Raw genomic sequence first — 23,589 nt, forward strand, 5'->3', positions numbered from 1 at the left:
TCTTAATTGTTCACTGAGCTGTTGCCACTATGATCTTAAATCTATGTGTATCCTTTCTAACAGTGTAACAGCTGTCAAACTCTCACGTTAATTCAATAGAATAGCTGTAAACTATTCAGAATGAAGGTTAAGGAGTGCTTTAGTATCTGCCCACAAATGAACTTTTGTCACCTTGAGCTTAACTTCAGGCCTTGACACTGAAGCATCACATCTGTGTAGTTTTTCAACTTAAAAAGTGAGTAATGGAATAGTTTGATACAACCTATCCTTGCCATGCTGAGACTTGAAAGTGAACACTCAGCCAATCATCACAACTTAACATTAAATACTTTCTCTCTCTCTTCAGATACAAAAAGCCAACCGACTTTAAGAGAAAAAAGCTGCATTTGCTGACCAGGAAACCGCTGTATCTTCACCTCCATCAAACATTGCACAAGGAATGACGGACTGTGGATACTGAGGCAAATGAACAAGTGTTGTGGTAACTGTGTGCAGAATCCCAGTCATGCTAGGCAGCACATCTGTGATCAACAACTTGCAGTAACAGTATCAGTTCCTCGAAGAGAACATCTTGTGTCCAGAGTGCTGCTGGTTCAATTCAGGGGAAAGTTTCATGCTGATTAACATCCAGTTTATTGCTTTAGCAACTGATTAATCCTGAACTGTTGGAGAACAACTTCATAAAGCAAGTCATCATTTTTTAAATCCAGACTGTGTGCTGTGATCATTGAGGCAGCAGCTTTATAGTTAATTGTTACACTAAAGGAACGCATTAAGTGGACAAAGAATCTTGGCTTCTATGTTTTAATGTAGAGGTGTGAGTGGTGAACAGTATGCAGTGGTACCTTTAACAAGAACTCTTCTGTCTGTCTGGAAACTTTGCTAGAAATGTATTGAAGTGCCCTAGTGAGATGTGTTTGGCCAAAGCTCTAAAAATTGTATTCTTTGTCTAATCATTGCACTACAACTGCATGTAGCACTGTTTTTCATTGTATATAACTGTTCAGTACCCTGTTCATTAACATTTGTGGAGTTTATAATAAATTTTACAGTATGATAATGGAGGTGGGTGGGAGGGGAAGAGAACGGGGACTTGGAAGCAGGACATCTGCAGGCTGCTTTGATTCATGCCGTGCCAATCTATATATTCCTACTAACAGAGACTTACATGGAAAGAAAATAATGAAGCCCAAATATCACCACTAAACACTATTCATTGACAACCCAGTAATTTTAATCTTTATTAATAAATTCTCAATAGTAAAATAAGTTACATCTGGCCTTACTTGTACAGGGTGTTCCTGTGTTTTGTTTTCCCAAAGAGAAGTCAAACTAAAAACAGGCTGGCTAACAAATGGATGGTTCATTGAAATAGTTTGTGTATGAATTACAAATGTATTGCCATGACAACATAATCAGGCTGCTTTCATTAGTTATTTCCACAGGAAAAGTTTTTTTTGCAACCACGAAGAATAAAAGGCCTCAAAACAATGCTCACAGATTAGCAAGAGATTTACTACACGAGACACAGGTACCCTAATATTGCACTATTTACTCCTTTGATTGGCAAAGTGGCTACCTTTTGACAGATTCCGAGAAGCTTGAAGTTGTAAACAGCATGTTATACGTAATTTGCAAAATCTCCCATAAACATTCCTATCCATTTCCAAAGTTGGAAAGTACAAAACTTTAAGCTGTCCAAGAGTTTTCTGGCCATAGAATAAATTGATGATTGACTACGCCTGATCGTCATTCACAAGGGTAAAGCCACTGCTACAATAATGGGATCCTCTAACAGCCAGCACAATTTAATCAGACCTGCTAGTTAAATAATTCCCAATTACAGATAACTGAGAAACAAACCAGGACCCTGGAATACTTGAAGGATTCCATAGTAAATCTGGTTTACACACATCAAGTACATTTGCCTGAGGTGGGTGATCAGTCCAGTCGAATGCCTTGTCAGTCTTTGAAATCACTGCCGGTTATCTTGCCCAGAGGGAATGTCATGGGCTCCTGGAGGAGGTGTTGGTCCAGGAGGCAGACCCCTGGGTCCACGTGAGTATTCCCTTACACCAGGTGGGAAGTCTCTCAGAACTGGTGGTGGTAAGGGTCCAGGAAGAAATGGTCTGTGCCCTGGTGGCGGAAACGGGCCTGGAGGGTAATCGCGGAGGGCTGGAACACGGACTGTGAGTAAAAAACATGCACATATCAAATAGAGGGCAAGCAGCTGTAATTTGAAACCTCATGAGGTTAAATGACAGTAGGGATGCTGAGGAACGTTCAGCCTACCTAGATGGCTCTGCGGGAGTGGCACTGGTCCATAAGTGCCTCTGGGTGGAGGAGGTCCGTGTCGGGGTCCAGGGGGAGGCATCCCGCCCAGAGGTGAATTCATGATAGGTGTTCCTGTGAAAGACGCTGCAGCCTGAGAGGCATTAGCATTCACCTGGTGGGGAGAAGAGAACTTTAAAGGCTTCTACTTTCCTAAGATGAGCATCTTTTTAAAGCAAGCCTTTTGTTTTTAACCAACCCAATTTTATACAGCAACATCCATAACAATCAGAGCTTCTGAAATACGAGCATCAACAAACCAGCAAGCTTAACCCAGAACGAACAGGCCTTACAATGATATCGATAAAATGCAAGGTTAGTTCATCTGATAACTGACCAAAGCAGAGGACAGTCATTTCTACAAGTGTACAATCTGGGCTTATCAAAGTATCCAATTGGTTAGTTTTATTAAATATGCAAACAACTAGTGGGTTATGAAATTCAATTTCCTGTGCCCATTACTCACTGCCTTTGATTGTTCAGAGGATGGATTAGATAAAGATGCCGGCTCTTCAGCCTTGGCAACGTCATCTTGCTACAGAGAAAACCAACAAATTAAAAACAAAACAAAGTGCAAAATTGAAGCAAGTCCACCAAACCAACATTGCTGTATCTTCATCACATTAACCAGCTTGGTGGAAAGGCAAAACAGGAAGGCTGGGACTGATTCCGCTTCTCCCAAAGGATCCCACTGCCACATAAATTGACCAAATCAGCAAAAGCAGAGGTTCAAATCCAGTAATTCTTGATTCTCTTATTAAGCTTAGCCAGCAGGGGATGTGGAAACATTTAAAAAAAAGCATTTCAGATGAAACTGTCACACTTCTTTCTGTCAAAGCAATTTCATTACAAACTGATGAAATCAAAAGTCAGCAGAGGATCTACATCAAAAGGGAAATCATCCAATTTTCGCAACTAATGCTCAAGTGATGGGTGCAAAACTTACCATGGCACATTCTGTCACATTTGGGGAAGATGTTCTTGGCCCACTGGGCAGCTGACCTGGTCCTCCAGAGCACATTTCTGCTGAAGACGAAATTCATTATGAAACTCCTCAGCCAAAAGCTGTTTTTTAAGTAACTGTACCAGTCTGAGAGAGTGATTAACAGAAATATCAAGATCAGCAGGGTGAGCGTACTCAGTAATATATAAAATGGAGGGATTGTTGGCATTTGACATAGCGAGGGTTTTATGGGTAGATATAGGAAATAGTTCCTACTGACAGATCAGAAATCCGAACATAGATAATTATTGAGGTGCCCAGTGTGTTAAGAGAAGGGAATTCGTTTTACATGGTAAACTATGATCTGAAAAACAAGGCATACAAAGTGACCAAGCATGTGAGGTACAGCGGACCAGTCCAGCACCACAACAAAGGATGCATTGGGTGGAGTCATGCACACGGTTGCAATAAGGTCGAGATCAGCTAAACATCTAAGGCTCAAGGGCTCATTTCTCTCTCCACAGATGCTGCATGATCTTCTGAGTGTTTCCAACTTCTAGCATCTGCAGATTTTTTAAAACCGTCTCATTTTTCTATGGATCTGGGATTATAAGACTGAAATTATCCAGAGATAATCAAACATCTTTTTCTCTCAAACAACAGCAATTGAATGTTTCAGTGGAATTCACTGCAAGCCAGCACTTGCTTTAGTCATAATTTTACATTTATTTGTTTTACTTAAATATACCTGCTCTGTTAGCTGGTGGAAGTCCACGAATTTCACCTGGACCAGAAATTCGTCCAGACATTATATTCGATTCTGAAGGTGGTCGCCGTAGTCCAGGATAACCATCCATTGGACCTGGAAGAGCAACATTAAAATGGAATTGAGAGGGCTAATCTATTTACATCATGAACAAGAATAATAATACCAAGAAAACAATAAATAGTGAATCACCACAAACTTATAGTTTAATTTGAAGGTCACAAAAAGAACTGATCAATTATGTTATAAACTATAAAAAAAAGCATTAGCTATGGAGAAGAAATGCTAGGTTCCTTAAATCTGGATGAGTTACAACCCACCATGAGCAATATGCAAGGTCAGGATATTTCATGTGTCCTAGAGGATCAAATGTAGAAGTGAGCTCAAGCTCAGGATTTGAGCTAAAGATACAGCTGCAGAGAATCCCATGTTCCTGGAATTAGCCACCTAGGGTGGGGTGTGGAGTGGGGAGAGGGAAGAAGGGAAGAATCGGAACCAAGTGTAGGACAAGTCGGTAGTTATGACACGAATAGAATAAGCATTTGTTTGAAGGAGTTGAGATGGAGCTTGAAGAAGCAGAACTTGATTAGGCTGCCTGCAAATCTAAAAACTGGGGAAGTACAGAAGATTGCACAGATGGAGAGGTGGTGTAGCAGGAATGGTTTCAGATTCTTGGGGTACTGTGACCAGTTTTAGGGGGATGATCTTAAACTGCATCTCCATGAGATGGGATAAGAGCCCTTGCTAGAGTTTCATCAGATGGGGTAATGAAAAGGAAGGGAAAATGGAGAGGCGATGGAATAGTATACAAAGAATTGGGAGAGATGGATTTCTCTACAGCAACAAACAACTAAGATAGATCTTCAGTGCATGCATATAAATAAATAGAGCTTAATAAAGGCTGGAGAGCAGTTTATTCAATTAGCCATGTTTGTTTATAACAATGGGGCAAACAACTGGCATAAAAGAACAGGATTGAGTGTGAAAAATTCCTTCATATAAAATGTTCAGAAAAGTTAGGGGAGAAAGGAGAGAAATGGGAGCAATGATTACATGAAATATTGTGAGAGAGGGCATCTTGTTTAAAGTAGAAATAATCTGGGCCTTCTACATGCTGCCAACTAGTGGAGAGGTAGGGAAGGAAATTGGAGCCAAGTGATATGTGGGCGATTCAGTCAGTTGTCCTGATGTACATTACTCCCAAAGGTGCTGGAATGTCTGCAGGAAAAGACATCCGAGACCCTAGATGGGCCAAAAATCGAACAAGCCTGGGTTTCTCCAGGCTCCACTGATTTCTAAAGCTATGCTGATTCACAAGTATTTTATCCACCGTGAGTTACTGGCAATGCATAAGGGAGTGGTAGAATCTGCGGGGAGCACACACTATGGGGTAAGTAGTGGGGAATGGGGTGACTTGAACTTGATGATCAAATGGCCTCTTTCAACATTGCAAGGAAAATACAGAAAAGTTCACACTAAAAAGACTGCCTGTCCATCTCTGGATAGGGTTCAAAAGAGATTCACAACAACAATTCCACGGATTGGAGAAGTCAGAGTACATCTTGACTATTGTATTCAATTCTTGTTGCCCCATACAAGAATGTGGTGGCTTTGGACAAGGTACAGAGCAGATTTACCAAGAAAGTTGCAAGGATAAGAGGGCATGCGCTGAGGAGAGGTCGGACAAATTTGGTCTGTTTTCTCTGGAATGTTCGAGGCTGAGGGCAGACCTGACAGAAGGGTCAAAATGTCTAATACTAGAGGGCATGGATTTAAGGTGAGTGGGGTAAGTTCAAAGGAGAGGTGCAGGGCAATATTTCTTTAAAAGAGTGATAGTGGAGGCAAATGTGATAAGGCATTTATGAGGCTCTTCGACAAGCAGAGAATGAAAGGACATGGACATTATGTCAACAGAAGGATTAGTCTAGTTAAGCATTAATTATTGGTTTAATTACTTCAGCACAACATTGTTCCTGTGCTGAAATCTATGAAGAGTAAAGATCAGTTACAGATATGGGAAGAGAAATGGCAGGAGCAGTTTAACCCAGCCAAACATTAACTGTTGTACCTTGATAGGTCACATGCAAAGAGACAGCACACTGATCAAGATCCTCAATAATGTTGATGAGCAAAGGGATCTGGAATCCAAGTTCATAGCTCCCTGAAAGTAGCTGCACAGGTTGATTGGTGGTTAAGAAGGCACATGCTTGCTTGTTCTAGTCGAGGCACTGAGTTTAAAAGTAAGGAAGTTATGTTGCATCTTTAGAAAACCCTAGTTTGGCCACACCCGGAGTATTGCATACAATCCTGATCACCCCATTATAGGAAGGATGTCAAAGCTTTGGAAAAGGTGCAATAGAGATTTACCATGATGCTGCCTGGATTTGAGGGCATGTGCTATAACGAGAGGTTGGACAAAGTTGGGTTGTATTCTCTAGAGTGGTGGAGGCTAAGGGGAGATCTGAGAGAGGTTTATAAGACTATGAGAGGCATAGATAGCGTAGACAGACGATATCTTTTTCCAAAGTTGAAATATATAATAATGAGCATACATTCAAGGTGAGAGGGGGGTAATTTCAAAGGAGATACGAGGGGTAAGTTTGCTTGTTTTTTTATATACACAGACTGGTGGGTGCTTGGAATGCACTGCCTGGTGTGGTGGTATCAGCAGAAACATTAGGGACTTTTAAGAGAAGTTCAGATAGGTGCATGAATGTGAAAAAATGGAAGGATACGGACATTGTTTAGGCATAAGAGATTAGTTTGGTTAGCCATTTGATTGCGAAATTAATTGGTTTGGCACAACACTGTGGACTTAAGTGCACTGCTGCTGTGCTGTATTGTTCATGTTCTCCTGGGGAGGGGGATTCATATCATTTAAAATTAAGCCCCTTGTTTGTGTATGAATAAGGTTACCTCTCATTCTTCTAAACTCCAAGGAGTACAACTCCAAACTACTTTGTCTCTCTTAGAAGGACAGCCCTCTCATCCCGAGAGTTAACCTGGTGAATCTCCTTTGTACTGCCTCCAATGTTATTGTCTGATGTTAGGTAAGACGTCCAAAACTATATGCACTATTCTCAGTGAAAATTCACCCTGTACAATCGTCTTATCAATTTGTTGAAGCTGCCTGCTATTCATGTCAAATCCCTCTATTTCACTCACTTTGTCTCTCTCCATTTAGATGGTTGCTTACACTTCCTCATGGCATCATGGTAGTGTAGCAGTTAGCATGACGCTTTTATAGCTTGGGTGTCCAGAGTTCAATCCCAGCATCCTCTAAGAAGTTTGTATGTACTCCCTGTGGAATGCATGGGTTTTCTTTGAGTGCCACAGATTATTCCCACAGTCCAAAGACGTACCAGTTAGTAGGTTAACTGGTCATTGTAAATTGTCCCATGATTAGGCGTGGCTTGAAGGGCCAGAAGGTCTTGTTCCATGCTGTATCTCTAAATAAAGGCCAGTTGCCAGTCTTCTGCCCACTCTTTCAATCTATATCCTATTGCAGAATTATTTTTTATATATCACTGGCAAAAATGGAAATCTTACATACTGGACATTACTGAAAATAGTCAGCCAAGAACTGATGCCTGCGATAGTCCACTAGTTACACCTTTGAAGTCTGAAAATGACCCATGCTTTCCAAACTTTGTTTTCAATCCACTCTCACACACTTTTTTCCAACATCATAGGCTCTTAATTTACGTAGCAGCCTCTTATGTGGCACTTTGACAAATGTCCTTTGGCAACTAAACACAAGGTCTCCTCTATTAAGTCTCCCTCTTACATCCTCAAAGAATTAGAGAAAGTTTTGTCAAACATGTTTAACCTATCATAAATCCACGTTGACTAATTTAATTTTCTTCAATGATTAGCTATTCTCTTTCATTGATACATTGCCAATAATAGCTGTTAAACTACCAGACCAGTAGTTCCCTGCCTCTGTCCTTTTTTGCACAAGAGTGAGTGGCTAGGGGCAGGGATCCAATGCCAGGAGGAGTGGAGACAATTCAATTGTGCTGTCAACAGTGATAATACCTGGCCGCCGGTCCCACAGAGGAGGTGGTGAACCGTGATCAGAAGAAGGCCCTAACCGATCTGGGCCAGAACCAACCCACTCACGAGAAGGCAGAGCACCGGGAGGAACTCGATGGCCTGTAATTTACAAATTGTTATGTGGTTATTTCATTTTGGCCAATTCACATTCACAGAATGGCAATTATGCAATGACAGCTCGAAGTAGCATCTGAACACACTACCTCCATCCCCCCGGTCCCGGGGGAAACCACGACCTGCATTAGCTGAGGGTGGCCGTACAAGGAGCTCCACCATCATGGGGGGTGAAGGGGGCCCAGTGCTTACAGGAGGTGGCCCATAGGAGTCGTCACAAGATACTGGGGCTGGAATACAACAAGCAACATTTTGATTTCAGCATATTAGCATATAGCATTTGTTTCTGCAAGTCACACAGAAATAAAATGTCTGAGTGCAAATTGTTTGAAGATTACTCCACAGTCTAATCTTTTATGAATCTATAATTTCCACAGTGTAATTGTTTATGAATCCAAAAGTGCAACTTCTTAGAGGTAGTTAACGCATGGGCAAATTGCCAGTTTAGACTAGACAGTGTATGAGCCAGAACAAATCATATTTTAAATTAAATGAACTTGCTTTTAATTACAATCAAGAAACATTCATCATAAGTTACAGGAATGGAAATTCTTTGCCACAGGGTATTGACAATAAGACATCCAAGCAGAATTAGGCCATTTGGCCCAGTGTCTGCTCCACCATTCCATCATGGCTGATTTATTTTCCCTCTCAACCCTATTTTCCTGCCTTGTCCCTATAACCCTTGACACCCTAAATGATTAAGAACCTATCAACCTCTGCTTTAAATACACCAAATGATAACAATGATTTGGTCACTACAACCGTCTGTGGCAACGAATACCATTGGCTTACCATCCTCTGGCTAAAGAAACCCCTCATCTCTATTCATCAAGAACATCCTTCCCTTGAGGCTGTGCCCTCTGGTTCCAGACTCCCACACTATTGGGAACATCCTCTCCACATCTACTCTATCTAGGTATTTAAATATTCAATAGGTTTCAATGAGATTCCCCCTCATTCTTCTCAATTACAGACCCAGAGCTGTCAAACTCTCCTCATACATTAATACTGTCATTTCTGGGATCATTCTTGTAAACTTCCTCCAGACTCTCCAAAGCCAGTGCTGAAGGAGCCCAAAACCACTCAATATTCAAAATGCAGTCTAATCAATGCCTTATAAAGCCTCAACATTATATCCTTGCCTTTTTATTCTAGTCCTCTTGAAAATAATGCTAGCATTGCATTTGCCTTACTTACCACTGACTCAACCTGCAAATTAACCTTTAGGGAATCCTGCAAGAAGAATCTCAAGCCCCCTTCCACATCTGATTTCTGAATTTGCACCCTTTATGGGAAATAGTCTATGCCTTTATTCCTCCTAATGAGGTGCATGACCATACACTTCCCTACACTGTGTTCCATTTGCCACTTCTTGGCCCATTTTCTTAATCCAAGTCCTTCTGAAGACTCCCTTAACCCTCCCTGCCCCTCCACCTATCTTCGTATCATCCAAATCATTGATATCTAACATGACAAGAAGCGGTCCCAATACTGACCACTGTGGAACACCACTAGTTACCAGCAGCCAACCAGAAAAAGCCCACTTTATTCTCACTCTCTGCCTGCTGCCAGTCAGCCAATCTTTTTATAAATACTAGTATCTTTACTGTGATACCATGGGCTCTTATCTTGTTCAGCAGTCTCGTGCGTGGTACTTTGTCAAAAGCCTTCTGAAAATCAAAGTAAACAACATCCACCAACTGTCTTTTGTTTATTGTGTCTGTTACTTCATCACAGAATTCCAACAGATCTGTCACACATGATTTTCCCTGAAGGAGGCCTTTCCCTTAAAGGCCTCTCTCCCTTCTTAAAGAGTGGAGTGACATTTGCAATTTTCCAGTCCTCTACAATCATTCCAGAAACTAGTGATTCTTGAAAGAGCACTACTAGAGCCTCTACAATCTCTTTGGCTACCTCTTTCAGAACCCTGGGGTGTAGTCCATGTGGTCCAGGTATCTTATCTACCTTTAGACCTTTCAGCTTCCCAAGTACCTTCTCCTTAGCACAGGCTGAGTATCCCTTATGTGAAGTTCCAGAATTTGAAAACCTCCAAAATCCAATTGTTTTTTTTGAGCACTGACTTGACATAACAATTGGAAAATTCCACAAGGCACTGGGAAGATTCCCAGGCGATACACAGGTCTCTGTGCTTCACAGACAGTTCTCATTCGTGTATTGAAAGAGTGGATTCATCAGCATCAGAGTGAACATATGCCGCTTAATGGTATGCTGATCATGAAACAAGCAAGTATCTACCATTGTGAACTGAAAATTTAAGGTAACTCTGAATACTCAGCAGGCTGCTTGCAGAAATTTAAGTCATGGCATAAATTTTTTTAAGATTTAAAAAAAATTTAAAGATAGTGTCTGCTGATCATGAAGCATTGACAAGTTTGTAAAGATCGTCACTGATGAAAAACACCAGTACAGGTCTACAATGCTGACTGTTTTTAACCCTTACAAAAAAACCAAAAAAGTAAAATACAAATACAGTGTACTGTAAACTTTTAATCAAAAGATAGTATCGTGAGTTGGAGACTAAAAGACTGCTGTTTGTTGTTGTTCAAAACTGAATCAGGACTTCTCCCGATGCCGCTTTTGTTGCCCTGCACACATTATATTAATGGTATGTAATAATTTTTACTGTTAAGTACATGTGTGTGATGATCAAGTATAAGGCAAAGTCTGCCTAAGGCAGTCAGGCTCAAAGTGATTAAAATGCACCAAACTGCATGAATTTGATTTCCAGAGTCCACCTCAGCAGGTAAAGCAACTGAGCAGGGGCAGTACTTCACCTCAACAGAGGTGGAAATTGCAGCATTAAAGCTGCTGAAGGCCAGATGTTCACAAGTGAAGGGAAGGAACTTGCTGAGCGATCTACTTGTTCCCCCCTCCCCCTCTCTCTCCCTCGTCTCCCTACTCACTCCTCTCTCTCTTCTACCAGTCTCTACCTCAGTTTCACTTGTTAGAGGCTTATCTGATGAAAATGATTTGGAACCAAGAAACTCTAACAATCACTAAAATTGATTTGTTAGATGCCTGGGTTCCTAACACCCATGAAAACACACTGTTCATGCAATAACAGCTCTTATCCAGAGACTCGAATGCAGAAATCAAGGCAAATAAATGAGGAAATGGTCAAATATGAAGCAATTCATTCTCATAGGTGGATTAACCATATGGTTCCTCACCTCTGCGTACTGGTCCTAGAGGTGGAGGAGCTCCTAGAGGAACCTGCCTGTCAGGCCTGCCTGGCGTTGGCTTAATTATCGAAGGTCTTTGGAGCTGAGAGAGCTTTTGGTTCAATTCGATCAACCTGCAATAACAAAGATCAAGCATGCAATTCTATTCCACCTAAATACTTGATTTTTAAGCAATGTGAACTAGATCTAGTTTATCAGCCAAACTAAATTTAAACAGCCAAAATTTACTAACTTATGTAAATTTCATTCATCTACATACATCTTACAATTTACACAGGTTTGATGCAGTTCCAGCCAACAAAAGTCCATCAATCCTTCACACAATGTAAGAAAAACTGATTTCACGACTGAACACACCTTCAGTCCACATTCTCAATGGAAGGAGCATTCATTCACATTGTATTTCTACTTCATTGTATAGTTTTCTAGTTTTATTTTCAACCCTTAGTTTTAAATAGGTAATTTAAAAAATAATAAATTCACCCCTCGGCCATGCAACTGTATGAGAACACAGGCTACTTATCATTACCATCCTCAGACTAACCCTCTCAAGCTTTGGCATTATTGTAGTAAATCTGTGCTTCATCTCCCCCATATCCAAAATCAGAGTATGGTTCCAGTCTGAAGGAGACTGAACAAATGTTGAACCATTTCTGAATTCCACCTAATATCACATTTGGCCTTTTTAAATATTCCTGTCCCTGAGCACCAGCTTTTACTGGTTAGCAGAAGCTGACACCCTTTGCTCCTCCATAATTATAAGTCTCACACCATTAACTAACTACTTTGATCCCAGTTGAATAACCACAACATATTATGACACCAAACTCCATCCCCAGAATAACATCTTGCCCTACTATAGACACTAGAGTGCTAACGTTGAAATCTGCAGCATAAAAAATCAAGCTGCTAGAGGAACTCAATAAGTCAAGCAGCATCTGTGGTGGAAAAACAAATGGTTGACGTTTGGACTGGGACCATACGTCACAATTCCAGATACTGTTTGACTCACTGAGTTTCTTCAGCAGTTTGCTCTTTTTTGCCTTACTGTGACTTCCTGCTCTGAACTACGTAACTCAAAGTGCCTACAGTAGAAAGTCTGCTGCAAACCTGTACACAGTATTATTGTTATCTATAATTAATAAATAACATTCACGCTGAGGTTCTGGGTTTATTTGTTTCATTTCATCACTTCCATTCTCATCTGCTTCCAATGTTGCAAAATAATTTATAATTGCATTAATCTGTAGACCATCAAATGTCTGTTGGAAGTTCACTGACATCTCCTGATTAAGTCAGATACAACACCCTCTGCATAGATCCAGATTGAGACAAAGCACTGGACACAATTCAACACAGAAACTTACTTTTGCCTTAAATTTGCAGACTCTCTCTTCTCTTCGGTAAGTGTTCTCTCAGCTGAACGTGCACTTAACTGAAAGAAACAGTACATCTTGCTATTTATTTTGTCTAAATAGACATATTAAGAATTACATGCATAGCAAGTATTTTCTCTTGAAACGTTCTTATATCCCCATCACACAAAGTATGCAAGAATGCAATGCTGTAACTACAGCATTCTGTGTAGAGAGGTAACGTGAACCAATTCCTCAGTCAGTACTCTCATAATGGGAAATGAAGCATGTCTTCATGCTGGCAGTGGCTGCCAAACCCAACCTAGGCAGCACCCAGAGGTTCAACGGGAGCTGGAACAGCAGTCCTTTCCTGCAAATTTTTAATAATATTCTGACACTTTCCAATGAAAGATTTAGCTAACAAATGACCTTTGTCTTACAAACTTGAAGAAAACATTATTGTTTTATCTGTCATTAATATGCTCAAAGCTGTGGCCCAGTATCCACCCGAGAAAACTTGACCCATTTCCTCATCATTACTCGATTTCCAACTTATCACAGTTACCTCTAATTCTGAGATCAAATATCTATTACAAGTCCACAGACATTGTACAAAATCAATGACCAGGGTCAATAACTAGATTCTATCACATAAAGATGAAATAAAGACAGTGTATCCCAAACCAGAAATTAGCACCAAGGGAAACTTGATCTGTCAGAACAGTCTGCCTGATAAATGAACAATTCCCTTTTCCAGAATAATTGGGTGGAGAGTTTGATTCTGGAGTTTAATGCTGGCACAGAGCTTGAATGGTGAGTTTGACGACAATAGTGCAAGTAGTAATCATCACGTGAAAAGCTGCACAACATTTGCAGCAATTATCAAAGCCTCCACAACAGAGGACCTGAGATGAGCAATTAGCCAGTCATTGAGAGGAGGGGTGGGGTGGGACAGGGGGGCAGGAAACTGGTCCTGGACCCTATGTTCCATAACACTGTGAAACCACCAAAATACTGGGAGGTGCACAATATAGGAGAAACGGGTGATCACCCAAAAGGACAGCAGGGACAAACAGGGGTTCCCTGTATCTGGTTTACCCAGCAGATCCAGGTAGACAGGCGAATAAGGCCACACAGTATACAGATACTCTATTAGTTGACTTGATTTGTTGTATACTTCCAGACGTCACAGTGGTTTATAGATTTATCATCTGCTGTCACTATTTTTATCATCAAGGATAGTTATTTCCAGATATCTCTGCTCTGCCAATAAGTGGGGCTCCTCAGTCCTCCCAAAGACAGCACGCTTTGCTATAATTATTTGGCTTTAGTCTGCAGATTCGAACAGCCTGTTTTTCCTCTCCTCCATACACCTGTTTAACTTGCTAAGATATCAAGATTTCAAAATCCTTGCCTTTAGCTTCAATAGTGATCCCTGCCGGGTATTATTTCCCACTTTCTAGCACTGAGAGACTTCTCAGCTCCTGGCCTGGGTTGTTTTGTGATGGGAAACACTGGTCGGTGTGGGTGAGGTGAGCTGAACAGGCTATCTTCGTGCTGTATGACTCCAGAAGCAGAGAGGTCAAATGAAACAAATGGTTTTGCTGGCAAGGGGATTAAAAAAAAACACACACAAGCTTTTGAGATGGTGAGGAATAAAGACAAGAGCCATACTTATACAATACAAAAAAGGACTTTTCGCCCTCACTCAAAGTTGACTAACATGTCGACCTAAGCTAGTCACATTTGCCCAGGTTTGGCCCATGACTCTCTAAACCTTCCGCATCCTGTAAAACTACTCATTCACAAAGAGAGGTGAAAATAAGAGAACAACAAAAGCACAAAAATAAATATCAGTCATGTTTGAGAGGCATCTGAGTGAGTGATAAAATTGGGACATAGGAAGTGTCATGAACAAACAGAGAATACAGAACAAAGATATGCAGAAATTTGAAATAAATAGGGAACTGAAGCCAGACTGAGAACAAGAATGAAACCAGAGGTTGCCATTAAAACAAAGCACCTAATTCATTAATGTCCACTGGGGAAGTGATTTGCCTTTTTGTTATATCCTTTCTTGACTTTAGGTGAGTCTACCCTCACCAAAGTGCTCAATTCTCCAGAGCCTTCTCAGTTCAGGCCAGCTAGAATTGGTCATTAAGTCCCAGCATTTTGTAAATGAGCCTTTTACCAGAACAAAGATTATAAACAAATAGTGGGGATGGGAGGAAAGCAGGAGAGTGGGATTATTTTTGTTTAACTTGTTCTAGTTATGGTCAGTATGCTTCCTTTGCATTATAAACTTCAAAAAGGAAATAAACGTTAGATAATTTTTCAGGCAAAGATTGGTGGATTTCAGTGAAATTCCGTAATTAAGGTCACTTCCTGGTAATCCACTTCAGAGTGCCTTTTAACATTGAAAAACCTCTCCATGCCAGGCTGACATTGCAGGATAATCATCCTTTCCTGGGCACAGTAACCAAAAGATAAAGAACCAATGCCAAAACAATGGACACCAGGACAACGTATCAAACATCAAACTCACCCAGTTTTCATGAGCCTTCTTCTCATGAGCAGCAATCTGAAAAACAAAACCTTAATTTGAAGAATGCAACAAGGGCAAAAACAAAAACAGAAATCATCACTTGCATCCATTTGGAGTTCAGTATAGAAAGAGGGAAAATATTTAACTGATACATTTCTATTAGTGCACCACACTAAATCAGTAAGCCACCGCTACCACCGGGTATTCAGAGCTTAGGGTGGGTGGCTGTATACAGGTAGGCTGCAAAAGAACCATCCAGCCTGTCAATATCCACTTCCTGAAGATCCCTGCTGAACAAATCCAAGTTCAGTAACTCCAGCTCTAATAAAGGAATAAAAATTAATTAAAGAAAAAAAAACAGCCTCATTCCTAGTCAATAGTTTTTTCCTCTGTCTTTCATAAACCTATGAAGGTTCTTCTTAATGGTGTCCCACAGGTCAATATTCTTTTTAATTATTGTGTACAGCTTCTATCTTGCTCATTACCTATACAGCTCACTGGTTCAGAGTAACTGAACATAGAATGTAACAGCACAGTACAGGCCTTCAGCCCAAAGTGTGCCAATGTTTAAACCTAATCCATCAATCTAACCCTTCCCTCCTATAAAATCCTCCACTTTTCTATCATCCATTTGCCTATCCAAGAGTCTCTTAAATGCCCCTAATGTATTTGCTCTAACCACCCCGGCAGAGCATTCCACGCACCCACCACTCCCTGTGTAAAGGACTGAACTCTGACATCACTTCCCCTCCCTATACTTTCCTCAAATCATCTTAAAATTATGCTCCCTTGAATTAGCTGTTTCTGCCATGGAAAAGGTCTCTGGCTATCCACTTGATCCACACCTCTTGTACACCACTAACAGGTCATCTCATTGTCCTTTGCTCTAAATAAAGCCAAGTTTGCTCAGCCTATTTTCAGAAGCCATGCCTTCTAGTACAGGCAGCTTCTTGGTAAATCTCCTCTGCACCCTCACTAAAGCCTCCATATTCTTCCTTTAACGAGGAAATCAGAAGTGATAGAGCTGCAGCATTACCTCACAGCTTTTGAACTCAATCCCATGACTAGTGAAAACCAACGCACTATATGCCTTCTTAACCACTGATCTATGGATGTGGATCCCAAGGTCTCTCTATCCCCTCACAGAGCCGAGAATCCTGCCATTAATCTTCTGCTCTGCCTTAAGTTCAACCTTCCAAAATATATCATTTCACACACCTCCAGATTGAACTCCATCTGTCACATCTCAGCCGAGCTCTGCATCTTATTAGCGTCCCACTGTGTAATCTACAACCTTCGACACTGTCCACAACACCATCAACCTTTTGTATCATTTGCAAACTTACTAATTCACCCTTCCACTTCCTTATCCAAGTTACTTAGACAGATCACAAAGATCAGAGGTTCCACAACAGATCGCTGCTGAACACCACTAGTAACTGACCTCCAGACAGAATACACTCCATCTACTACCACCCTCTGCCTCTGTGGGCAAGCCAATTCCAAATACACACAGCCAAGTTTCCCTGGATCCCATGCCTCCTGACTTTCTGAATGAGCCTACCACGGGAACCTTGTCAAATGCCTTACTAAAATCTATATACACCACTCCACTTTTATCAGTTTGTTTTGACTCTAACTTGAAAAGTTTGATCAGGCTCCTCACAAGGCCATGCTGACTATCCTTAAGTCAGTCCACGCTTCTCCAATTTATCTAAATCCTGTCTCTGAGAATTCTCTCCAATATTTTGCCCACTACTGATCTAAGACTCACTCATCTATAATGCCCAGGATCATCCACGCTGCCTTTCTTGAACAAAGGAATAACATTTGCCACTCTCCAGTTTTCTAGTCCTACTCACTGTGAGGATGCAAAGAATAGCCATTATCCCTTATGTCTTACTCATTTAAGTAATTGTCAGATGTGGTTGGGTGCATTCGGTTTCACTGTTATATGGAAAAACAGTTTAACTGTCAAAGCGACTTACAAAAAAAATCACGACTTTAAATAAAAAGCAAAATCTAATTTGGCTAATCACTGCCAATAAACTATCAATTGCAAAATTTTAAAAAAATTACCTACAGTTTAACCGATAGCACTTCTACAGGATCCTCAATAAAAGCCACAAATAATTTTCAGGGTGTGCATGCCACTGGCAAAATAAAAATTTATTTTCTATTCTTTGACTGTCCTTGAGGTGGTAATGTTGAACACCTTCTTGAACTCTAGGGTTCTGGCAGAAATGCTCCCACAGTACTGACACTAGTTTCAGGGTTCAGATCTACCCAAAAATAAATGCACAACAACATATTTTTAAGTCAGGATAGTAAATAACTTGGAGCAGAACCAGTAGGTGGCATTTTAATGCACTGAGTTGCTGGTAGAAAGGAACACAAATATCAGAGATGCCAGATGTCCTAGACTGGTACCCGCAGTGCATTTTGTAGACTGGGTACACTGAAGGGAGTGAATATTTTAGAATGGTGCATCCAATGTCATTTGTCTTGACTGGTGTTGCGCTTCTCAAACACTGTTTGATGCACCAGAGAGGGGTGATGTTTTGTGTGCAGCTCCCAAAAGAATCACCAAGTATTCTCACTTGCAACTGCTACAGCTGACATCTACAACCACAAACACTGCGGTGTCAAGAGAACATGCACTAGTTCTCACTGAGGGGTTAGTGGTCCTGAAGGGCAACAACATCCAACAGGGTCACTTAATCTTCTAGTTCGTTGTATATTCATGGAGACATCCTTCAACACTGCAACTAAAAGAGTATATTGTGGATGCCTGGCTTCTGGAACAGATGCTGGTATTAAATATTCAAAGGGGTTCTTATTGTTGGAATTGTAAATATATAATTCTGTAAATTTTACCGACTATATTCCAAATGTTAAAGTAGGTGATTGCAGCAATTGAAGCTGTAGTTAATTGTTTATTGTTATCTTTGCGTCGAAGGAGTATAAAACATTGTGTCAGGAGAGTGAGATTGGATTCTCCTGGAGGCTGCTGTGTGAATAAAGACATTTCCCTGTTACAGCTGGCTCAGTTTTAGCCAGTCTCAACAGTGACCCTAAGGATGTTGATGCAGTGTTATCAGCAATGTTAACAGGGCGTACCAGAGATCAGGAGCTGTTCTGGGAAGAAACCACAATTGCCTGGCACTTTTGTTGTGAATGCTACAATATTCATCCAGTAGCACCAACTACTGCAAAACACTTTAAAACGCCCCAAACACATCACTGAGCGTGCATAACCAGGCACCCTGTCCACCTACCTGATTCTTGAATGATCTCTCAGTTTTCTGCAGCTCTTCTTCCACCTCCTGAATTCTTTGTCTAGTAAGTTTAAAAGAGAATTAGTAAAGTCAGCACACAGGAAAACAAACAAAACAAGCAAAAAGCTTTACAACAAAGATAATTCAAGGAAGATTCTTTTGGATCATATTTTATATAACCATGTTGCAAATAAAGACGAGTGGTTCCCCCATAAAATAACTTTAATTTTGAAACTGAGTGAAAGTTGAGTTTGATTAAAAAATATTTTTGCAGATTGGACTGCATGTGTGAACTTCATTTATTCAAAGAAAACTAAAGGGCAAGGAGTCAACAGAGATACAGGCTGTGAGACCAAACCTGTGCGCTGTGGTTTTGAGACACTGGAGAAACTTGGGTTAGATACTCTGATGACAAAGGTCTACGAAATTGTACGGGCTGCAGAAAAAGCCGCATCACAAGAAAGCGCACACCAACAGTAGAAACATCATATAAAATGCACTCGAAAGTACAAGCAAATCCAAGATCCACAACAAAGATTTGGGCACAAAGAAAACTTTTGACATCACTGGCCTTCATAAGTCAATGTATTAAGTACAGGAGTTGGGATGTTACGTTGAAATTGTATAAGATGTGGTGAGGACTAATTTGGAGTATTGTGCACAGTTTTGGTCACTACCTAAAGGAAAGATGTAAACAAGATTGAGAGTACAGAGGAAATTTACAAGGATGTTGCAGGGTCTGGAGGACATGAGTTATGGGGAAAGATTGAATAGGCTTGGACTTTATTCCCTGGAGCGTAGAAGATTGAAGAGAGATTTGATAGAGGTATACAAAATTATGAGATGTTTAGAATGGATAAATGCAAGCAGGCTTTTTCTATCGAGGTTGGGTGAGAGTAGAACTAGCAGTCAAGGGCTAAAGATGAAAGATAAAATGTTTTAGGGGAACACGAGGAGAAACTTCTTCACTCAGAGGATGGTGAGTGTGGAATGATCTGCCAGCATGTGATGGATGTAGGGTCAATTTCAACATTTAAGAGATATTTGAATAGGTACTTGGATGAGGAGGGTATGGAGGGCTATGGTCCAGGTGCAGGTCGATGGGACTAGGTTAATGATTCAGCACAGACTAGATGGGCCGAAGGCCCTGCTTCTGTGCTATGGTGTTCTATGACTCTATGAGCATGTAACCCACAATAACAGCTGCACTGCTGAAAGTGTAATCTGTTGGACAAGATTTTTAAAAATAGCCAGACTGCCCGATCACGTGGTTACAGAAGATTACAGCAGCCACTATGAGTTCTGCAATGTCACACCTCAATTCACACTGACACAGAGCAGTATCGCACAGGAACAGGCATTCAATGTTGTGGTGAGCTAATGACATCTAATTTCACTAATCCCTTCTACTTGTACATAGTCCATTATCCTTCCATTCACATATTTATGTGACTAAGAGCCTCGTAAACACCTCTATTGTAACTGGCCCCACCACCATCCCTTGCAGTGCATTCCAGGCAGCCATCACTCTGTGAAAAAAAACTTGCCCTACACATCTTCTTTGAACTTCCCTCCCTCACATTAAAATGCATGTCCTCTGCTGTTAGGCATGTTAGCTCTGGGAAAGATACTGGCTGCCTACTCTTTCTATGCCCCTTATAGTCTACAAACTTCAGAGAAAATAACCCTAGCTTTGTCCATCCTCTTCTTATGGTGCCATGGCCTCTAATCCAGTCAGCACCTTCTGAACCTACTCCAAAGCCCCCACGTCCTTCTGAACAGTGGCAACCAGAATTGAATGCAGCTTTAGCAAGAGCTTTATGAAGCTGCATTATAACTTCCTGACTCCTAAACCCAATACCTCGACCAATAATGGCATGCATGCCATACACCTTATCACCCTCCAACGTGTGTGAACACTTTCAGGGTGCTTTGAAAGACTTGTTACAACAGATGCCTCTATATATTAATTCTGTGAGGATCCCATCATTAACTATATACCTTCCCCATTACATTTAACCTCCCAAGGCTTAACGCCTCATACTTGCCCAGATTAAACTCAATCTGTCATTTCTTGGCCAACATCTGCAACTGATCTACATCCTGCTGTGTTCTATAGCAATATCTACACTATCCACAATGCCACCCATCTTTAAATTGTAAAATAAATTTATCAAAGTACACATGTGAACCTATACACTACCACGGGATTCAGTGTCTTGCAGGCATTTACAAGGTAAAATACAATAAAACTTTACAAAAAGTATACATAAACAAAGCAAAAGACGACAAACTGTTCAAATAAAAATAATACTGAGAACACACGAGTTGTAAAGAATGCTCGAAAGCGACTGCAGGTCACAGAATCAGTTGAGAGTTGTACTCAGTGAAGTTATCCACACCGGTTCAGGAGCCTGACGGTTGTAGAGTAATAATTCCGAACCCGATGGTTTGGGACTAAAGGCTTCTGTACCTCCTACCCAATGGTAGTAGAGAGATGGCCTGGATGGTCCTTCTGTGTAGCAGTGCTCCATGTAAATGTACTCAATTATGGGGAGGGCTTTTGCCAGTGAATACCACACTCTACCATTCTGTAGCCTTTTTCTGTTCCTGGGCATTGGTGTTTCCATACCAGGCTGTGATGCAACCAGATAAGATACTTTCCAACGTGCACCGATAGAAACTTGTCCAAGTTTTTCATGACATGCCAAATCTACACCAACTTCTAACAAAGTAGAGGTGCTGTCATGCCGTCTTTGAGATGACACTTACATGCTGATTCCAGTACAGATCCACTTCTGTTCCCCTAATGAGGACTGGCTCATGGACCTAAAGCTTCCTCCTGTAATCAATAATCAGCTTGTTTTTTGTTGAGTGAAATGTTGTTGTTCAGGCACCAATCAACCAGATTTTTAATCTCCCTTCCATTCAACACCACCTATAATTTGGCCAATAACAATGGCACTGTCAGCTGGATTGGAGCTACACATTGCCACATAATCACAAGCATACAGCGAGTAGAGCCGGCAGAGGGACCTAAGCACAAAGCCTGCAATGTCACTGTGCTGAGTGTGGAGGAGATGTTTTTGCCAATCTGTACTAACTGGGGTCTACCAACAGGGAAAAACTGAGGACTCAGTTCCACAAGGAGATACTGAGGCCCAGGTCTTGCAGCTTTGTAATGAGTTTGGAGGCGATGAGTGTTGAACGCTGAGCTATAGTCAATGAAGTCCAGGTGTATTCATCTTCATTGTCCGGGTGTTCCAGAGCAGACAGAAGAGTCAATGAAATGGCATCTGCTTTTAATCTCGTGACGGTAGGCACATTGGAGCAGCTCAAGGTTACCTGTAGGCAGGAGCTGGTATGCTTGATGATCAACCTCTCATGGTGGATTCAAGCACCATTGGATGATAGTCATCAAGGAAGGTTACTGCATTCTTCTCGGGTACTGGTATGATTAATGCCTGGTTCAAGCAGATGGGTACCTCAGACTGCCAATGTGAGAGGTTGAAGATGTCCGTAAATACTCCAGCCAATTGATTAGCACAGATCTTCAATAATCAACCAGGTACGGTCATCTCACATGTAAATTGGGAATTCCAAATTAAATTTTAATCACAGAAGGATGCTTGAATGCCGCCACGTCCTATAAGGCAAAACCAAGAGCGTTTCCGCGAGATTTTCGCTGTGCTAGACAGTGCAGAAAAGTATTTCTGCTTTATGTAGGCTGTGTATTTATCATATCATTCCTGCTTTTATTATATGTTACTGTTATTTTAGGTTTTGTGTGTTATTTGGCATGATTTTGTAGGTTATTTTTGGGTCTGGGAACGCTCAAAAATTTTTCCCATAAATAAATGGTAATTGCTTATTCGCTTTACGACATTCCGGCTTACAAACGCCGGATTAGCGGGGAAACCTGTATAATGCACTCTCTCAGCATGAATGAACTAAAGTGATAGAGCCACTCACTTGTACATTTTCACTTCCTCAAGTGCCTGAAGTGCCTTCTCGTCAGCTACAGAAAGCTTCAGCTCCTTTTCCTGACGCTGACACTCTTCTTCAGATAGCTTCCTGTGAGAGGAAAAGAGGAAGGAACGCTGAATTAATGGCCCCAGTAACAAGTCAAACTGATACCAACTTTAAGACAGGAAATGCTGGACATTCTGGTATCATCTCCTCGTCTACGGCATTACACTGGCAGTTCCTACGTTCTCAGCTGGAGGAAGCACAATATGGTGTTCTTTGCACCAGATGGACAACAGTCCATACAAAGCCATTACGACCATAAGGCATAGGAGCAGAATTAGGCCATTCAGTCCATCGAGTCTGCTCCCAATTCCACTATGCCTGATCCCTGATCCCACTCAACCCCATACACCTGCCTTCTCACCATATCCTTTTATGCCCTGACCAATCAAGAAACGATCAACTTCTGCCTTCAATATACACACAAACTTGGCCTCCCCCATAGTCTGTGGCAGAGTATTCCACAGATTCACTACTCTCTGGCTAAAAAAATGCCTCCTTACCTCTGTTCTAAAGGAGTCACCCCTCAATTTTAAGGCTGTAACCTCAAGTTCTGGATACCTCCATCACAGGAAACATCCTCTCCACATCCACCCTATCTAGTCCTTTCAACATTTGGTAGGTTTCAATGCAATTCCCACGATTCCAATGAGTATAGGCCCAAAGCTGTGAAGTACTCCTCATATGTTAACCCTTTCATTCCCAGAATCCTCGTGAACCTCCCCTGGACTCTCTCCAATGACAACACACTCTTTCTGAGAAAGAAGTAAAGTTGTTCCAACTGGCTATGGAGTTAAGCGAGATTAGCCAGCTTCTTACAAAGAGTCAGTAACACTATGCTGCTGCACTGAGGTCAATGTCAAGAGCAACCCCACATTCATTTCTCAACCTGTGCCAAATTTGCCCTCAGCCAGGGCAATTACAATGAGCCTTATCACACCGAAAGAACTAGCTCAGGGGTTCCAC

At 41.2% G+C, this 23,589-nt stretch overlaps 2 protein-coding genes across 8 annotated transcripts in view; one reads left to right on the forward strand and one right to left on the reverse strand.

The window, feature by feature from the left end:
• aida (axin interactor, dorsalization associated) overlaps positions 1 to 1,534 on the forward strand; it is a 97,509-nt gene extending 95,975 nt beyond the window's left edge. For all 4 annotated transcript variants that reach the window (XM_072248413.1, XM_072248418.1, XM_072248436.1 and 1 more), the window contains one exon: positions 347 to 1,534. In XM_072248413.1, coding sequence (XP_072104514.1) covers positions 347 to 443 — 97 coding nt within the window. In that variant the 3' untranslated portion in view covers positions 444 to 1,534. The remainder of the gene's footprint in view (positions 1 to 346) is intronic.
• mia3 (MIA SH3 domain ER export factor 3) overlaps positions 1,057 to 23,589 on the reverse strand; it is a 114,796-nt gene continuing 92,263 nt past the window's right edge. For 2 of the 4 annotated variants that reach the window (XM_072248381.1, XM_072248405.1), the window contains exons 19-30: positions 22,567 to 22,668; positions 18,595 to 18,655; positions 15,317 to 15,352; positions 12,784 to 12,851; positions 11,405 to 11,529; positions 8,300 to 8,440; positions 8,079 to 8,195; positions 4,023 to 4,136; positions 3,278 to 3,357; positions 2,798 to 2,866; positions 2,293 to 2,446; positions 1,057 to 2,187 (exon numbers count right to left, since the gene is read on the reverse strand). In XM_072248381.1, coding sequence (XP_072104482.1) covers positions 1,976 to 2,187; positions 2,293 to 2,446; positions 2,798 to 2,866; positions 3,278 to 3,357; positions 4,023 to 4,136; positions 8,079 to 8,195; positions 8,300 to 8,440; positions 11,405 to 11,529; positions 12,784 to 12,851; positions 15,317 to 15,352; positions 18,595 to 18,655; positions 22,567 to 22,668 — 1,279 coding nt within the window. In that variant the 3' untranslated portion in view covers positions 1,057 to 1,975. The remainder of the gene's footprint in view (positions 2,188 to 2,292; positions 2,447 to 2,797; positions 2,867 to 3,277; positions 3,358 to 4,022; positions 4,137 to 8,078; positions 8,196 to 8,299; positions 8,441 to 11,404; positions 11,530 to 12,783; positions 12,852 to 15,316; positions 15,353 to 18,594; positions 18,656 to 22,566; positions 22,669 to 23,589) is intronic. The other 2 variants (XM_072248389.1, XM_072248397.1) reach the window with 2 other exon arrangements.

Source organism: Mobula birostris, chromosome 2 (assembly GCF_030028105.1).
Source record: "Mobula birostris isolate sMobBir1 chromosome 2, sMobBir1.hap1, whole genome shotgun sequence".
Classification (NCBI taxonomy): domain Eukaryota; kingdom Metazoa; phylum Chordata; class Chondrichthyes; order Myliobatiformes; family Myliobatidae; genus Mobula; species Mobula birostris.